The sequence below is a fragment of the Oncorhynchus gorbuscha genome, unplaced genomic scaffold (assembly GCF_021184085.1).
Source record: "Oncorhynchus gorbuscha isolate QuinsamMale2020 ecotype Even-year unplaced genomic scaffold, OgorEven_v1.0 Un_scaffold_1541, whole genome shotgun sequence".
In the NCBI taxonomy this organism is placed as follows: domain Eukaryota; kingdom Metazoa; phylum Chordata; class Actinopteri; order Salmoniformes; family Salmonidae; genus Oncorhynchus; species Oncorhynchus gorbuscha.
This window is the reverse complement of record NW_025746287.1, coordinates 106,916-122,807: the sequence shown is the minus strand read 5'-3', so window position 1 is coordinate 122,807 and position 15,892 is coordinate 106,916. Positions and strand designations below refer to the sequence as shown.

General features: G+C 42.7%; 1 protein-coding gene across 2 annotated transcripts in view; it reads right to left on the bottom strand.

The window, feature by feature from the left end:
• Positions 1–9,531: 9,531 nt before the first annotated feature.
• LOC124023201 (fascin-like) overlaps positions 9,532–15,892 on the bottom strand; it is a 42,507-nt gene continuing 36,146 nt past the window's right edge. For both annotated transcript variants that reach the window (XM_046337735.1, XM_046337736.1), the window contains 3 exons: positions 13,727–13,889; positions 11,168–11,289; positions 9,532–9,986 (listed from right to left, as the gene is read on the bottom strand). In XM_046337735.1, coding sequence (XP_046193691.1) covers positions 9,679–9,986; positions 11,168–11,289; positions 13,727–13,889 — 593 coding nt within the window. In that variant the 3' untranslated portion in view covers positions 9,532–9,678. The remainder of the gene's footprint in view (positions 9,987–11,167; positions 11,290–13,726; positions 13,890–15,892) is intronic.

Genomic DNA, 15,892 nt, shown 5'->3' with positions numbered 1-15,892 from the left:
AACTTCTTGTCTCTGCGATGGCTAAGAGTTCAGACAGATGAGGAACGTCTTGTCTCTGAGATGGTTAATAGTTCAGACAGATGAGGAACGTCTTGTCTCTGAGATGGTTAAGAGTTCAGACAGATGAGGAACGTCTTGTCTCTGCGATGGTTAATAGTTCAGACAGATGAGGAACGTCTTGTCTCTGAGATGGTTAATAGTTCAGATGAGGAACGTCTTGTCTCTGAGATGGTTAATAGTTCAGACAGATGAGGAACGTCTTGTCTCTGAGATGGTTAATAGTTCAGATGAGGAACGTCTTGTCTCTGAGATGGTTAATAGTTCAGATGAGGAACGTCTTGTCTCTGAGATGGTTAAGAGTTCAGATGAGGAACGTCTTGTCTCTGAGATGGTTAATAGTTCAGATGAGGAACATCCTGTCTCTGAGATGGTTAATAGTTCAGATGAGGAACGTCCTGTCACTGAGATGGTTAAGAGTTCAGACAGATGAGGAACGTCTTGTCTCTGAGATGGTTAAGAGTTCAGATGAGGAACTTGACTCTTGTCTCTGAGATGGTTAATAGTTCAGACAGATGAGGAACGTCTTGTATCTGAGATGGTTAATAGTTCAGATGAGGAACGTCTTGTCTCTGAGATGGTTAATAGTTCAGATGAGTCAGATGAGACGTCTTGTCTCTGAGATGCTTAATAGTTCAGACAGATGAGGAACGTCTTGTCTCTGAGATGGTTAATAGTTCAGATGAGGAACGTCTTGTCTCTGCGATGGCTAAGAGTTCAGACAGATGAGGAACGTCTTGTCTCTGAGATGGTTAATAGTTCAGACAGATGAGGAACGTCTTGTCTCTGAGATGGTTAAGAGTTCAGACAGATGAGGAACGTCTTGTCTCTGAGATGGTTAATAGTTCAGAAAGATGAGGAACGTCTTGTCTCTGAGATGGTTAATAGTTCAGATGAGGAACGTCTTGTCTCTGAGATGGTTAATAGTTCAGACAGATGAGGAACGTCTTGTCTCTGAGATGGTTAATAGTTCAGATGAGGAACGTCTTGTCTCTGAGATGGTTAATAGTTCAGATGAGGAACGTCTTGTCTCTGAGATGGTTAATAGTTCAGATGAGGAACGTCTTGTCTCTGAGATGGTTAATAGTTCAGATGAGGAACGTCCTTGTCTCTGAGATGGTTAATAGTTCAGATGAGGAACGTCCTGTCACTGAGATGGTTAAGAGTTCAGACAGATGAGGAACGTCTTGTCTCTGAGATGGTTAAGAGTTCAGATGAGGAACGTCTTGACTCTGAGATGGTTAATAGTTCAGACAGATGAGGAACGTCTTGTCTCTGAGATGGTTAATAGTTCAGACAGATGAGGAACGTCTTGTATCTGAGATGGTTAATAGTTCAGATGAGGAACGTCTCGTCTCTGAGATGGTTAATAGTTCAGATGAGGAACGTCGTGTCTCTGAGATGGTTAATAGTTCAGACAGATGAGGAATGTCTTGTCTCTGAGATGGTTAATAGTTCAGACAGATGAGGAACGTCTTGTATCTGAGATGGTTAATAGTTCAGATGAGGAACGTTCTGTCTCTGAGATGGTTAATAGTTCAGATGAGGAACGTCTTGTCTCTGAGATGGTTAATAGTTCAGACAGATGAGGAACGTCTTGTCTCTGAGATGGTTAATAGGTCAGACAGATGAGGAACGTCTTGTCTCTGAGATGGTTAATAGTTCAGATGAGGAACGTTCTGTCTCTGAGATGGTTAATAGTTCAGATGAGGAACGTCTTGTCTCTGAGATGGTTAATAGTTCAGACAGATGAGGAACGTCTTGTCTCTGAGATGGTTAATAGTTCAGACAGATGAGGAACGTCTTGTCTCTGAGATGGTTAATAGTTCAGATGAGGAACGTTCCTTCTCTGAGATGGTTAAGAGTTCAGATGAGGAACGCCTTGTCTCTGAGATGGTTAAGAGTTCAGACAGATGAGGAATGTCTTGTCTCTGAGATGGTTAATAGTTCAGACAGATGAGGAACGTCTTGTCTCTGAGATGGTTAATAGTTCAGATGAGGAACGTTCCTTCTCTGAGATGGTTAAGAGTTCAGATGAGGAACGTCTTGTCTCTGAGATGGTTAATAGTTCAGATGAGGAACGTTCCTTCTCTGAGATGGTTAAGAGTTCAGATGAGGAACGTCTTGTCTCTGAGATGGTTAATAGTTCAGATGAGGAACGTTCCTTCTCTGAGATGGTTAAGAGTTCAGATGAGGAACGCCTTGTCTCTGAGATGGTTAAGAGTTCAGACAGATGAGGAACGTCTTGTCTCTGAGATGGTTAAGAGTTCAGATGAGGAACGCCTTGTCTCTGAGATGGTTAAGAGTTCAGATGAGGAACGTCTTGTCTCTGAGATGGTTAAGAGTTCAGATGAGGAACGCCTTGTCTCTGAGATGGTTAAGAGTTCAGATGAGGAACGTCTTGTCTCTGAGATGGTTAATAGTTCAGATGAGGAACGTTCCTTCTCTGAGATGGTTAATAGTTCAGATGAGGAACGCCTTGTCTCTGAGATGGTTAAGAGTTCAGATGAGGAACGTCTTGTCTCTGAGATGGTTAAGAGTTCAGATGAGGAACGCCTTGTCTCTGAGATGGTTAAGAGTTCAGATGAGGAACTTGTCTCCGTTCCTTCTCTGAGATGGTTAAGAGTTCAGATGAGGAACGCCTTGTCTCTGAGATGGTTAAGAGTTCAGATGAGGAACGCCTTGTCTCTGAGATGGTTAAGAGTTCAGATGAGGAACGTCTTGTCTCTGAGATGGTTAATAGTTCAGACAGATGAGGAACGCCTTGTCTCTGAGATGGTTAATAGTTCAGATGAGGAACGTCTTGTCTCTGAGATGGTTAATAGTTCAGATGAGGAACGCCTTGTCTCTGAGATGGTTAAGAGTTCTTTATATTATATTATTTATTATATTATTAAGAGTTCAGATGAGGAACGTCCTGTCTCTGTTTTCAGATCCCAGCTGACTCATTTAAGGCAGTGAGTGAACCTATAGCATTCCAGATGTGATAATTTCCAGTTTGGGGTATAGCCCCTATATGTAGCCCCATATACAGCCGTATAGGCCCAGGGACATTAGGAAACTATAGTGCCCTTGATACAACAGAGCCAAATATAATGTGGCACTGTGTGTATATTGATGTTTTGATGTTTGAGTGTTAACTATGAGTGTGAACTGTAAAGTGTGAGTATTAACTGTAAAGTGTGAGTGTTGACTGTAAAGTGTGAGTATTAACTGTAAAATGTATAACTGTAAAGTGTATAACTGTAAAGTGTATAACTGTAAAGTGTTAACTGTAAAGTGTTGACTGTAAAGTGTTGACTGTAAAGTGTGAGTGTTAGCTGTAAAGTGTTAACTGTAAAGTGTTAACTGTAAAGTATATAACTGTAAAGTGTATAACTGCAAAGTGTGAGTGTTAACTGTAAAGTGTTAACTATAAAGTGTTAACTGTAAAGTATATAACTGTAAAGTGTATAACTGCAAAGTGTATAACTGCAAAGTGTATAACTGTAAAGTGTTAACTATAAAGTGTTAACTGTAAAGTATATAACTGTAAAGTATATAACTGTAAAGTGTATAACTGTAAAGTGTGAGTGTTAACTGTAAAGTGTATAACTGTAAAGTGTGAGTGTTAACTGTAAAGTGTATAACTGTAAAGTGTATAACTGTAAAGTGTATAACTGTAAAGTGTATAACTGCAAAGTGTGAGTGTTACCTGTAAAGTGTTTAACTGCAAAGTGTTAACTGTAAAGTGTTGACTGTAAAGTGTGAGTGTTAGCTGTAAAGTGTTAACTGTAAAGTGTTAACTGTAAAGTATATAACTGTAAAGTGTATAACTGCAAAGTGTTAACTGTAAAGTGTGAGTGTTAGCTGTAAAGTGTATAACTGTAAAGTGTATAACTGTAAAGCGTGAGTGTTAACTGTAAAGTGTGAGTGTTAGCTGTAAAGTGTATAACTGTAAAGTGTATAACTGTAAAGTGTATAACTGTAAAGTGTATAACTGTAAAGTGTGAGTGTTAACTGTAAAGTGTATAACTGTAAAGTGTATAACTGTAAAGTGTATAACTGTAAAGTGTGAGTGTTTTCATGTTGAAATATAATTTTACAATAACAACATGCGTAAACAAAGACCATAAACAGACCACTAATGTTACCAAAACATCAATGACATCACACCTGCTCAGACCCACATGTCCCCACTGCTACTGTACACATCACATATGTCTCCCCCCTCATCCGTCCTCCCCAGGAAGGTGCCGGTGCTTGTAGAACTCTATGAAATATGGCCTCAAATGGCACTGTAGAATGTTTCTCCGTAGCCCACACGTTTTCAATATTTAAATAACCGTTTGGGATTCATCCACTGTAGAATGTTTCTCCGTAGCCCACACGTTTTCAATATTTAAATAACCATTTGGGATTCATCCACTGTAGAATGTTTCTGTAGCCCACACGAGTCATCCACTGTAGAATGTTTCTCCGTAGCCCACACGTTTTCAATATTTAAATAACCGTTTGGGATTCATCCACTGTTGTAATGATGTATGATCATGTGATTTCCAGTTTTTTTTAGGTCAACGTTTTCTTCTAAATCATTGACAAATAAAGTATCCCCCCCCCCAATTGGGTCTCTCATTACCACCCCTCATATGTCATGTCTTGGAATATGCAGACAGACAGATTTTAAAATGAAGTTTACATTGTAATACTTCTGACAGCCAACGTTCCAACTCCGCCCCGTATCTTTATGACATCATAACATTCCCAGAATGGAATGGATTATTGAGTCGTTGTTAGTTTTACACTGAAGACATGACTCTGCCCATTTGTGCTGTACAAGTTGTGAATTTTTGTCTCTTGTATCTGTGCATGTATCTTAGAAAAACATTGTAAAGTTTTTAACTGAATAAACTATTTGGAATTTTGCGAGAAAAACAACTATAAACTTAAAAAGAACTGATGTTGGCACAAGATGGAGGGAAAGTTGGAACAGAACTAAAATAAAGTTAAAGGAAATGTAAACCTAATCCAGTATAAACTAAAATGTATAGAATGTATTGGCTCTCTGCAAGGTTTAGTACACTACCGGTCAAAGGTTTTACACCTACTCATTCAAGGGTTTTTCTTTATTTTTACTATTTTCTACATTGTTGAATAATAGTGAAGACATCAAAACTATGAAATAACACATATGGAATCATGTAGTGACCAAAACAGTGTTAAACAAATCAAAATATATTATCCCACGAAGTAGAAAATAGTAAAAAATAATATAAGAAAAACCCTTGAATGAGTAGATGTGTCCAAACTTTTGACCAGTAGTGTATATCTGACCTATCATATGAACATCATTGTCTGACTCAAATCAGATTCTCTAATTTGAAAATATTTAAAATCGACATTTGGTGATATAAACTTTTTTTTTTTTAAGTTGCATGTTTCAATTGTAATTGCTTCTGTCATGAAAATGCCTTTAGTTGTCCATGTGGACCAACAAGTGAAAGGACTGTTCCTTAGTGCATTTAACTACATGTCACAAGTAAATTCCTGGGTGGTGAGCTGGTACAAGTCCATGTCTGGAAGGTTGAAACGTTTTCAATATTTAAATCACCCTCAGACTCAGGAAGGTTAAAACCACCCTCAGACTCAGGAAGGTCTGAAACCACCCCCAGACTCAGGAAGGTTAAAACAACCCTCAGACTCAGGAAGGTTAAAACCACCCTCAGACTCAGGAAGGTTAAAACCACCCTCAGACTCAGGAAGGTTAAAACCACCCTCAGACTCAGGAAGGTTAAAACCACCCTCAGACTCAGGAAGGTTAAAACCACCCTCAGACTCAGGAAGGTTGAAACCACCCTCAGACTCAGGAAGATTTAAACCACCCTCAGACTCAGGAAGGTTGAAACCACCCTCAGACTCAGGAAGGCTAAAACCCCCCCAGATTCAGGAAGGTTAAAACCACCCTCAGACTCAGGAAGGTTAAAACCACCCTCAGACTCAGGAAGGTTGAAACCACCCCCAGACTCAGGAAGGTTAAAACCCCCCTCAGACTCAGGAAGGTTAAAACCCCCCTCAGACTCAGGAAGGTTAAAACCCCCCTCAGACTCAGGAAGGTTAAAACCACCCTCAGACTCAGGAAGGTTAAAACCACCCTCAGACTCAGGAAGGTTAAAACCACCCTCAGACTCAGGAAGGTTATAACCACCCTCAGACGGTTGAAACCACCCTCAGACTCAGGAAGGTTAAAACCAGGCTCAGACTCAGGAAGGTTGAAACCACCCTCAGACTCAGGAAGGTTAAAACCACCCTTAGACTCAGGAAGGTTAAAACCACCCTCAGACTCAGGAAGGTTAAAACCACCCTTAGACTCAGGAAGGTTATAACCACCCTCAGACTCAGGAAGGTTATAACCACCCTCAGACTCAGGAAGGTTATAACCACCCTCAGACTCAGGAAGGTTAAAACCACTCTCAGACTCAGGAAGGCTAAAACCACCCTCAGACTCAGGAAGGTTAAAACCACCCTCAGACTCAGGAAGGTCTGAAACCACCCTCAGACTCAAGAAGGTCTGAAACCACCCTCAGACTCAGGAAGGTTAAAACCACCCTCAGACTGGGAAGGTTATAACCACCCTCAGACGGTTGAAACCACCCTCAGACTCAGGAAGGTTAAAACCAGGCTCAGACTCAGGAAGGTTGAAACCACCCTCAGACTCAGGAAGGTTAAAACCACCCTTAGACTCAGGAAGGTTAAAACCACCCTCAGACTCAGGAAGGTTAAAACCACCCTTAGACTCAGGAAGGTTATAACCACCCTCAGACTCAGGAAGGTTATAACCACCCTCAGACTCAGGAAGGTTAAAACCACTCTCAGACTCAGGAAGGCTAAAACCACCCTCAGACTCAGGAAGGTTAAAACCACCCTCAGACTCAGGAAGGTCTGAAACCACCCTCAGACTCAAGAAGGTCTGAAACCACCCTCAGACTCAGGAAGGTTAAAACCACCCTCAGACTCCGGAAGGTTGAAACGTTCCCTTTTATTCTATACATTCTATTTGCCCATATAAAGTCATAACAGACAGAGGATACTTATTTAAAGGATTTCTACAGTGGGGTAATTGATGTCACCCAGGATGATGTATGTTAACTTTATAGGGTGGTCAGTACTCCCACAGTGTTGCATTGTCCAACCCCTCAGCGTTGGCCTTTAGAAACCCAGCATGGTCTCCAGGAAGGTACCGCCCCCAGGCGCTCGCACCGCCATCTTGTTGTAGTCACACAGCTCAAACAGGAAGTAGGTGGGCGTGTCCCCGCTGCACACCACTGCGGACTCCTCCCCCACGCACCAGAACTTCCCTGTGAATCTAGAGAGGAGGGAGAACAGAGATTTATTGTAGATTATACCAAAACATGAGCAACACCTTCCTAATATTGGTTGCATCCCCTTTTTGTTCTCAGAACAGCCTCAATTTGGAGCGGCAGATCGTTCCCCCTGTGAGCGCGGAGTGGTTTTAGCCCGAGCAGTAGGAGGGGACATGGAGCGATGGAGCAACAGATCGTTCCCCCTGACGCGGAGTGGTTAAGCCCGAGCAGTAGGAGGGGACATGGAGCGATGGAGCGGCATATCGTCCCCCTGTGGAGTGGTTTTAGCCCGAGCAGTAGGAGGGGACATGGAGCGATGGAGCGGCAGGATCGTTCCCCCTGTGCGGAGTGGTTTTTAGCCCGAGCAGTAGGAGGGGACATGGAGCGATGGAGCAGATCGTTCCCCCAGGGAGTGGTTTTAGCCCGAGCAGTAGGAGGGGACATGGAGCGATGGAGCGGCATATCGTTCCCCCCTGCGGAGTGGTTTTTAGCCCGAGCAGTAGGAGGGGACATGGAGCGATGGAGCGGCATATCGTTCCCCCAGCGGAGTGGTTTTTAGCCCGAGCAGTAGGAGGGGACATGGAGCGATGGAGCGGCATATCGTTCCCCCAGCGGAGTGGTTTTTAGCCCGAGCAGTAGGAGGGGACATGGAGCGATGGAGCGGCATATCGTTCCCCCTGTGGAGTGGTTTTAGCCCGAGCAGTAGGAGGGGACATGGAGCGATGGAGCGGCAGATCGTTCCTGTGAGGCGGAGTGGTTTTAGCCCGAGCAGTAGGAGGGGACATGGAGCGATGGAGCGGCATATCGTTCCCCTGTGAGGGCGGAGTGGTTTTAGCCCGAGCAGTAGGAGGGGACATGGAGCGATGGAGTGGCAGATCGTTCCCCCAGCGGAGTGGTTTTTAGCCCGAGCAGTAGGAGGGGACATGGAGCGATGGAGCGGCAGATCGTTCCCCCTGTGGAGTGGTTTTTAGCCCGAGCAGTAGGAGGGGACATGGAGCGATGGAGCGGCAGATCGTTCTGTGAGCGCGGAGTGGTTTTTAGCCCGAGCAGTAGGAGGGGACATGGAGCGATGGAGCGGCAGATCGTTCCCCTGTGAGGGCGGAGTGGTTTTTAGCCCGAGCAGTAGGAGGGGACATGGAGCGATGCAGCGGCAGATCGTTCCCCTGTGAGCGCGGAGTGGTTTTTAGCCCGAGCAGTAGGAGGGGACATGGAGCGATGGAGCGGCAGTTCGTTCCCCTGTGGGCGGAGTGGTTTTAGCCCGAGCAGTAGGAGGGGACATGGAGCGATGGAGCGGCAGATAAAATAGTGGTTTTAGCCCGAGCAGTAGGAGGGGACATGGAGCGATGGAGAGGCAGATCGTTCCCCTGTGAGGTGGCTGTGCAGTCGGGTTTTTAGCTTCCTGAGTGGTAGGAGGGGACATGGAGGCGATGGAGCGGCATATCGTTCCCCTGTGAGTGGTTATTAGCCCGAGCAGTAGGAGGGGTGGTCTTTCGTTCCCCGGAGGCTGAGGCTCCCTGTAGGAGGGGACATGGAGGCTGATGGAGCGGCATATCGTTCCCCCTGTGGGTGGTTTTTAGCCCGAGCAGTAGGAGGGGACATGGAGCGATGGAGCAACAAATAAAATATATTTTCCTGGGGCCCTGGAGGCTGTAGGCTCCGTCGGACCCTGTGTAGGTGTGTCTGTGTACGTCGGAGGCTGTAGGCTTCCTGTGTAGGTGTGCCTGTACCTCGGAGGCTGTAGGCCCCGTCGGACCCTGTGTAGGTGTGTCTGTACCTCGGAGGCTGTAGGCTCCCTGTGTAGGTGTGTCTGTGTACCTCGGAGGCTGTAGGCTCCGTCGGACCCTGTGTAGGTGTGTCTGTGTACCTCGGAGGCTGTAGGCTCCGTCGGACCCTGTGTAGGTGTGTCTGTACCTCGGAGGCTGTAGGCTCCGTCGGACCCTGTGTAGGTGTGTCTGTACCTCGGAGGCTGTAGGCTCCCTGTATAGGTGTGTCTGTGTACCTCGGAGGCTGTAGGCCCCATCGGACCCTGTGTAGGTGTGTCTGTACCTCGGAGGCTGTAGGCTCCGTCGGACCCTGTGTAGGTGTGTCTGTGTACCTCGGAGGCTGTAGGCTCCGTCGGACCCTGTGTAGGTGTGTCTGTGTATCTCGGAGGCTGTAGGCTCCGTCGGACCCTGTGTAGGTGTGTCTGTACCTCGGAGGCTGTAGGCTCCGTCGTACCCTGTGTAGGTGTGTCTGTAGGCTCCGTCGGACCCTGTGTAGGTGTGTCTGTATACCCCGGAGGCTATAGGCTCCGTCGGACCCTGTGTAGGTGTGTCTGTATACCCCGGAGGCTGTAGGCTCCATCGGACCCTGTGTAGGTGTGTCTGTACCTCGGAGGCTGTAGGCTCCGTCGGACCCTGTGTAGGTGTGTCTGTATACCTCGGAGGCTGTAGGCTCCATCTTTAAACTCCAGCTGGAAGACGTCGTAGGAGGAGCGGTTAGAATCCAGCGTTCCCGTGCCAACCTTACGACAGCCAATGAAACCGTGTTCTCCACGGAGGACTATGATTGGCCGATTGATCAGCTTCATCAGGAACTGCTCCGCCTCCCCTGGAGACAAAACAGGGAAACGGATCAAACACGGATTGATTAGCTGATTGATTAGCTGATGGTTTGATAAGTTAATGAATAGGTTTCTGTCTCGATCAGTTAGTTGATCAGTTAGCTGATTGATTAGCTGATGGTTTGATAAGTTAATGAATAGGTTTCTGTCTCGATCAGTTAGCTGATTGATTAGCTGATCGTTTGATAAGTTAATGAATAGGTTTCTGTCTCGATCAGTTAGTTGATTGATTAGCTGATGGTTTGATAAGTTAATGAATAGGTTTCTGTCTCGATCAGTTAGCTGATTGATTGAGCTGATGGTTTGATAAGTTAATGAATAGGTTTCTGTCTCGATCAGTTAGCTGATTGATTAGCTGATCGTTTGATAAGTTAATGAATAGGTTTCTGTCTCGATCAGTTAGTTGATTGATTAGCTCCAGTTTCAACTGTTCTGCCTTACTATTATTCAACCATGCTGGTCATTTATGAACATTTGAACATCTTGGCCACGTTCTGTTATAATCTCCACCCGGCACAGCCAGAAGAGGACTGGCCACCCCACATATGCTCTCTCTAATTCTCTCTTTCTTTCTCTCTCTCGGAGGACCTGAGCCCTAGGACCGTGCCCCAGGACTACCTGACATGATGGCTCCTTGCTGTCCCCAGTCCACCTGACTGTGCTGCTGCTCCAGTTTCAACTGTTCTCCTTATTATTATTTGACCATGCTGGTCATTTATGAACATTTGAACATCTTGGTCATGTTCTGTTATAATCTCTACCCGGCACAGCCAGAAGAGGACTGGCCACCCCACATAGCCCGGTTCCTCTCTAGGTTTCTTCCTAGGTTTTGGCCTTTCTAGGGAGTTTTTCCTAGCCACCGTGCTTTTACACCTGCATTGTTTGCTGTTTGGGGTTTTAGGCTGGGTTTCTGTACAGCACTTTGAGATATCAGCTGATGTACGAAGGGCTATATAAATAATTTTGATTTGATTTGATTTGATTAGCTGATCGTTTGATAAGTTAATGAATAGGTTTCTGTCTCGATCAGTTAGTTGATTGATTAATTGACAGATATTTCAATAATAAGGAATACTCTGCAAACGATAAGATTCACTGGCCGCTGCGGCCATAGTTACAGCACGTATCGTCACGGTTACGGTAACGGTATCCACGGTGACAGACTAACCTGCGTTGTCGACGGTAGCAGCTAGCTGTCCGTTCCTCTTGGCGGCAACGTATTTCCCATTAGAGGCTTTGAGAGAAACCTTCCCCTCACACCACTCCAGATCAAAATGACTGTTAGATGACCTACACACACACACACACACACACACACACACACACACACACACACACACACACACACACACACACACACACACACACACACACACACACACACACACACACACACACACAACACACACACACGTATTTCCCATTAGAGGCTTTGAGAGAAACCTTCCCCTCACACCACTCCAGATCAAAATGACTGTTAGATGACCTACACACACACACACACACACACACACACACACACACACACACACACACACACACACACACACACACACACACACACACACACACACACACACACACACACACACACACACACACACACACACACACACACACACACAAGTGTGTACACATAGTGTGTGTGTATAATGTACAGTGTACAGTGTGTAGTGTATAGTGTGTATAGTGTGTATAGTGTGTATAGTGTGTATAGTGTGTAGTGTGTAGTGTGTATAGTGTGTATAGTGTGTATAGTGTGTATAGTGTGTGTAGTGTGTATAGTGTGTGTAGTGTGTAGTGTGTATAGTGTGTGTATGTGTAGTGTAGTGTGTATAGTGTGTATAGTGTGTATAGTGTGTATAGTGTATAGTGTGTGTAGTGTGTGTGTAGTGTGTGTGTGTAGTGTGTAGTGTGTGTAGTGTGTATAGTGTGTAGTGTGTATAGTGTGTAGTGTATAGTGTGTGTAGTGTGTGTAGTAGTGTGTGTGTATAGTGTGTATAGTGTGTATTGTAGTGTAGTGTGTATAGTGTGTGTGTGTGTAGTGTGTAGTGTATAGTGTGTATAGTGTGTATAGTGTGTATAGTGTGTATAGTGTGTGTGTGTGTGTATAGTGTGTATAGTGTGTATAGTGTGTGTAGTGTGTATAGTGTGTGTGTGTGTGTGTGTGTGTGTGTGTGTGTGTAGTGTGTGTAGTGTGTAGTGTGTGTGTGTGTGTGTGTATAGTGTGTGTGTATGTGTGTGTGTGTTTGTGTGTATAGTGTGTAGTGTGTAGTGTGTATAGTGTGTAGTGTGTGTGTAGTAGTGTGTAGTGTGTATAGTGTGTAGTGTGTATAGTGTGTATAGTGTGTGTAGTGTGTATAGTGTGTGTAGTGTATAGTGTAGTGTATAGTGTATAGTGTGTAGTGTGTGTGTATAGTGTGTATAGTGTGTAGTGTGTATAGTGTGTATAGTGTGTGTAGTGTGTATAGTGTGTATAGTGTGTGTAGTGTGTAGTGTGTGTAGCGTGTATAGTGTGTGTAGTGTGTATAGTGTGTGTAGTGTGTAGTGTGTGTAGTGTGTATAGTGTGTATAGTGTGTGTAGTGTGTATAGTGTGTATAGTGTGTATAGTGTGTATAGTGTGTAGTGTGTGTAGTGTGTGTAGTGTGTAGTGTGTGTAGTGTGTATAGTGTGTATAGTGTGTAGTGTGTAGTGTGTATAGTGTGTAGTGTGTATAGTGTGTATAGTGTGTAGTGTGTGTAGTGTGTATAGTGTGTAGTATGTGTAGTGTGTAGTGTGTGTAGTGTATAGTGTGTGTAGTGTGTAGTGTGTGTAGTGTGTAGAGTGTATAGTGTCTGTATAGTGTGTGTAGTGTGTGTAGTGTGTATAGTGTATAGTGTGTAGTGTGTAGTGTGTAGTGTGTAGTGTGTAGTGTGTAGTGTGTAGTGTGTATAGTGTATAGTGTGTAGTGTGTATAGTGTGTATAGTGTGTGTATAGTGTGTATAGTGTGTATAGTGTGTGTATAGTGTGTATAGTGTGTGTATAGTGTGTATAGTGTGTGTAGTGTGTAGTGTGTGTAGTGTGTGTAGTGTGTATAGTGTGTATAGTGTATAGTGTGTATAGTGTGTATAGTGTGTGTAGTGTGTATAGTGTACAGTGTGTGTATAGTGTATAGTGTGTATAGTGTGTGTATAGTGTGTAGTGTGTAGTGTGTGTAGTGTGTGTAGTGTGTAGTGTGTGTAGTGTGTGTAGTGTGTATAGTGTGTATAGTGTATAGTGTGTATAGTGTGTATAGTGTGTAGTGTGTATATAGTGTACAGTGTGTATAGTGTATAGTGTGTAAGTGTGTATAGTGTATGTGTATTAGTGTGTAGTGTATAGTAGTGTGTAGTGTGTATAGTGTGTATAGTGTGTGTAGTGTGTATAGTGTGTATAGTGTGTATAGTGTGTATAGTGTGTATAGTGTGTAGTGTGTAGTGTGTGTAGTGTGTATAGTGTATAGTGTGTATAGTGTGTATAGTGTGTGTAGTGTGTATAGTGTACAGTGTGTGTATAGTGTATAGTGTGTAAAGTGTGTATAGTGTGTATAGTGTGTGTAGTGTGTAGTGTGTATAGTGTGTATAGTGTGTGTAGTGTATAGTGTGTATAGTGTGTATAGTGTGTATAGTGTGTGTAGTGTATAGTGTATAGTGTGTGTAGTGTATAGTGTGTAGTGTGTGTAGTGTATAGTGTGTGTAGTGTATTACTTAGTGGAGGCGGTACACTGCAGTCCTCCGGTGGAGGTGAGGGTCCAGTACTTCCCTGCAGCAGTGCGGAACGCACACTTCCTGTTTCCTGTCTCACGACTCATCTCCACCTGGAACACTTCCTGGTCACCCTCCTCGTCCTGATTGGCCGAAAGGTCCATGCCTGGGGTCAGGGGTAGGGGTCACAGAGATCATACAGGGTTAATTGGGAACAATGTTTTGTGAAACTAGGAATTATTTAGGTTTGAGTTTCAATCAACATGCCGTCTATACTAGTCGATCACTCACTAATACCCAACATATATTATATATACAGTACCAGTCTATATATACAGTACCAGTCAACATATATTATATATACAGTACCAGTCTATACTAGTCGATCACTCACTAATACCCAACATATATATATATACAGTACCCAACATATATTATATATACAGCAGTATATACACTAATACCCTAGTAGATCACAAATACCCAACATATATTATATATACAGTACCAGTCTATACTAGTCGATCACTCACTAATACCCAACATATATTATATACAGTACCAGTCTATACTAGTAGATCACTAATACCCAACATATATTAGATATACAGTACCAGTCTATACTAGTAGATCACTAATACCCAACATATATTATATATACAGTACCAGTCTATTAGATCACTAATACCAAACATATATTATATACAGTACCAGTCTATCTAGTAGATCACTCACTAATACCCAACATATATTATATATACAGTACCAGTCTATACTAGTAGATCACTAATACCCAACATATATTATATACAGTACCAGTCTAGTAGATCAGATCACTAATACCCAAATACAGTACCAGTCTATAATAGTAGATCACTAATACCCAACATATATTATATACAGTACCAGTCTAGTAGATCACTCACTAATACCCAACATATATTTATATACAGTACCAGTCTAGTATTAGATCACTAATACCCAACATATATTTATATACAGTACCAGTCTATACTAGTAGATCACTAATACCCAACATATATTATATACAGTACCAGTCTATACTAGTAGATCACTCACTCATGGTACATATATTATATATACAGTACCAGTCTATACTAGTAGATCACTCACTAATACCCAACATATATTCATATATACAGTACCAGTCTATACTAGTAGATCACTCACTAATACCCAACATATATTATATACAGTACCAGTCTAGTAGATCACTCACTAATACCCAACATATATTATATACAGTACCAGTCTATACTAGTAGATCACTCACTAATACCCAACATATATTATATATACAGTACCAGTCTATACTAGTAGATCACTCACTAATACCCAACATATATTATATATACAGTATTTATATACAGAGTCTATACTAGTAGATCACTCACTAATACCCAACATATATTATATACAGTACCAGTCTATACTAGTAGATCACTAATACCCACATATAATACCCAACATATATTATATACAGTACAGTACCAGTCTATACTAGTAGATCCTAATACCCAACATATATTATATATACAGTACCAGTCTATACTAGTAGATCACTCACTAATACCCAACATATATTATATACAGTACCAGTCTATCTAGTAGATCACTAATACCCAACATATATTATATATACAGTCCAGTCTATATTAGAGTACCACTAATACCCAACATATATTATATACAGTACCAGTACTAGTAGATCACTAATACCCAACATATATTATATATACAGTACCAGTCTAGTAGATCTACCAACATATATTATATACAGTACCAGTCTAGTAGATCACTAATACCCAACATATATTATATATACAGTACCAGTCTAGTAGATCACTAATACCCAACATATATTAGATATACAGTACCAGTCTATACTAGTAGATCATCACTAATACCCAACATATATTATATATACAGTACCAGTCTAGTAGATCACTAATACCCAACATATATTATATATACAGTACCAGTCTATACTAGTAGATAGATCACTAATACCCAACATATATTATATATACAGTACCAGTCTATACTAGTAGATCACTAATACCCAACATATATTATATACAGTACCAGTCTATACTAGTAGATCACTAATACCCAACATATATTATATATACAGTACCAGTCTATACT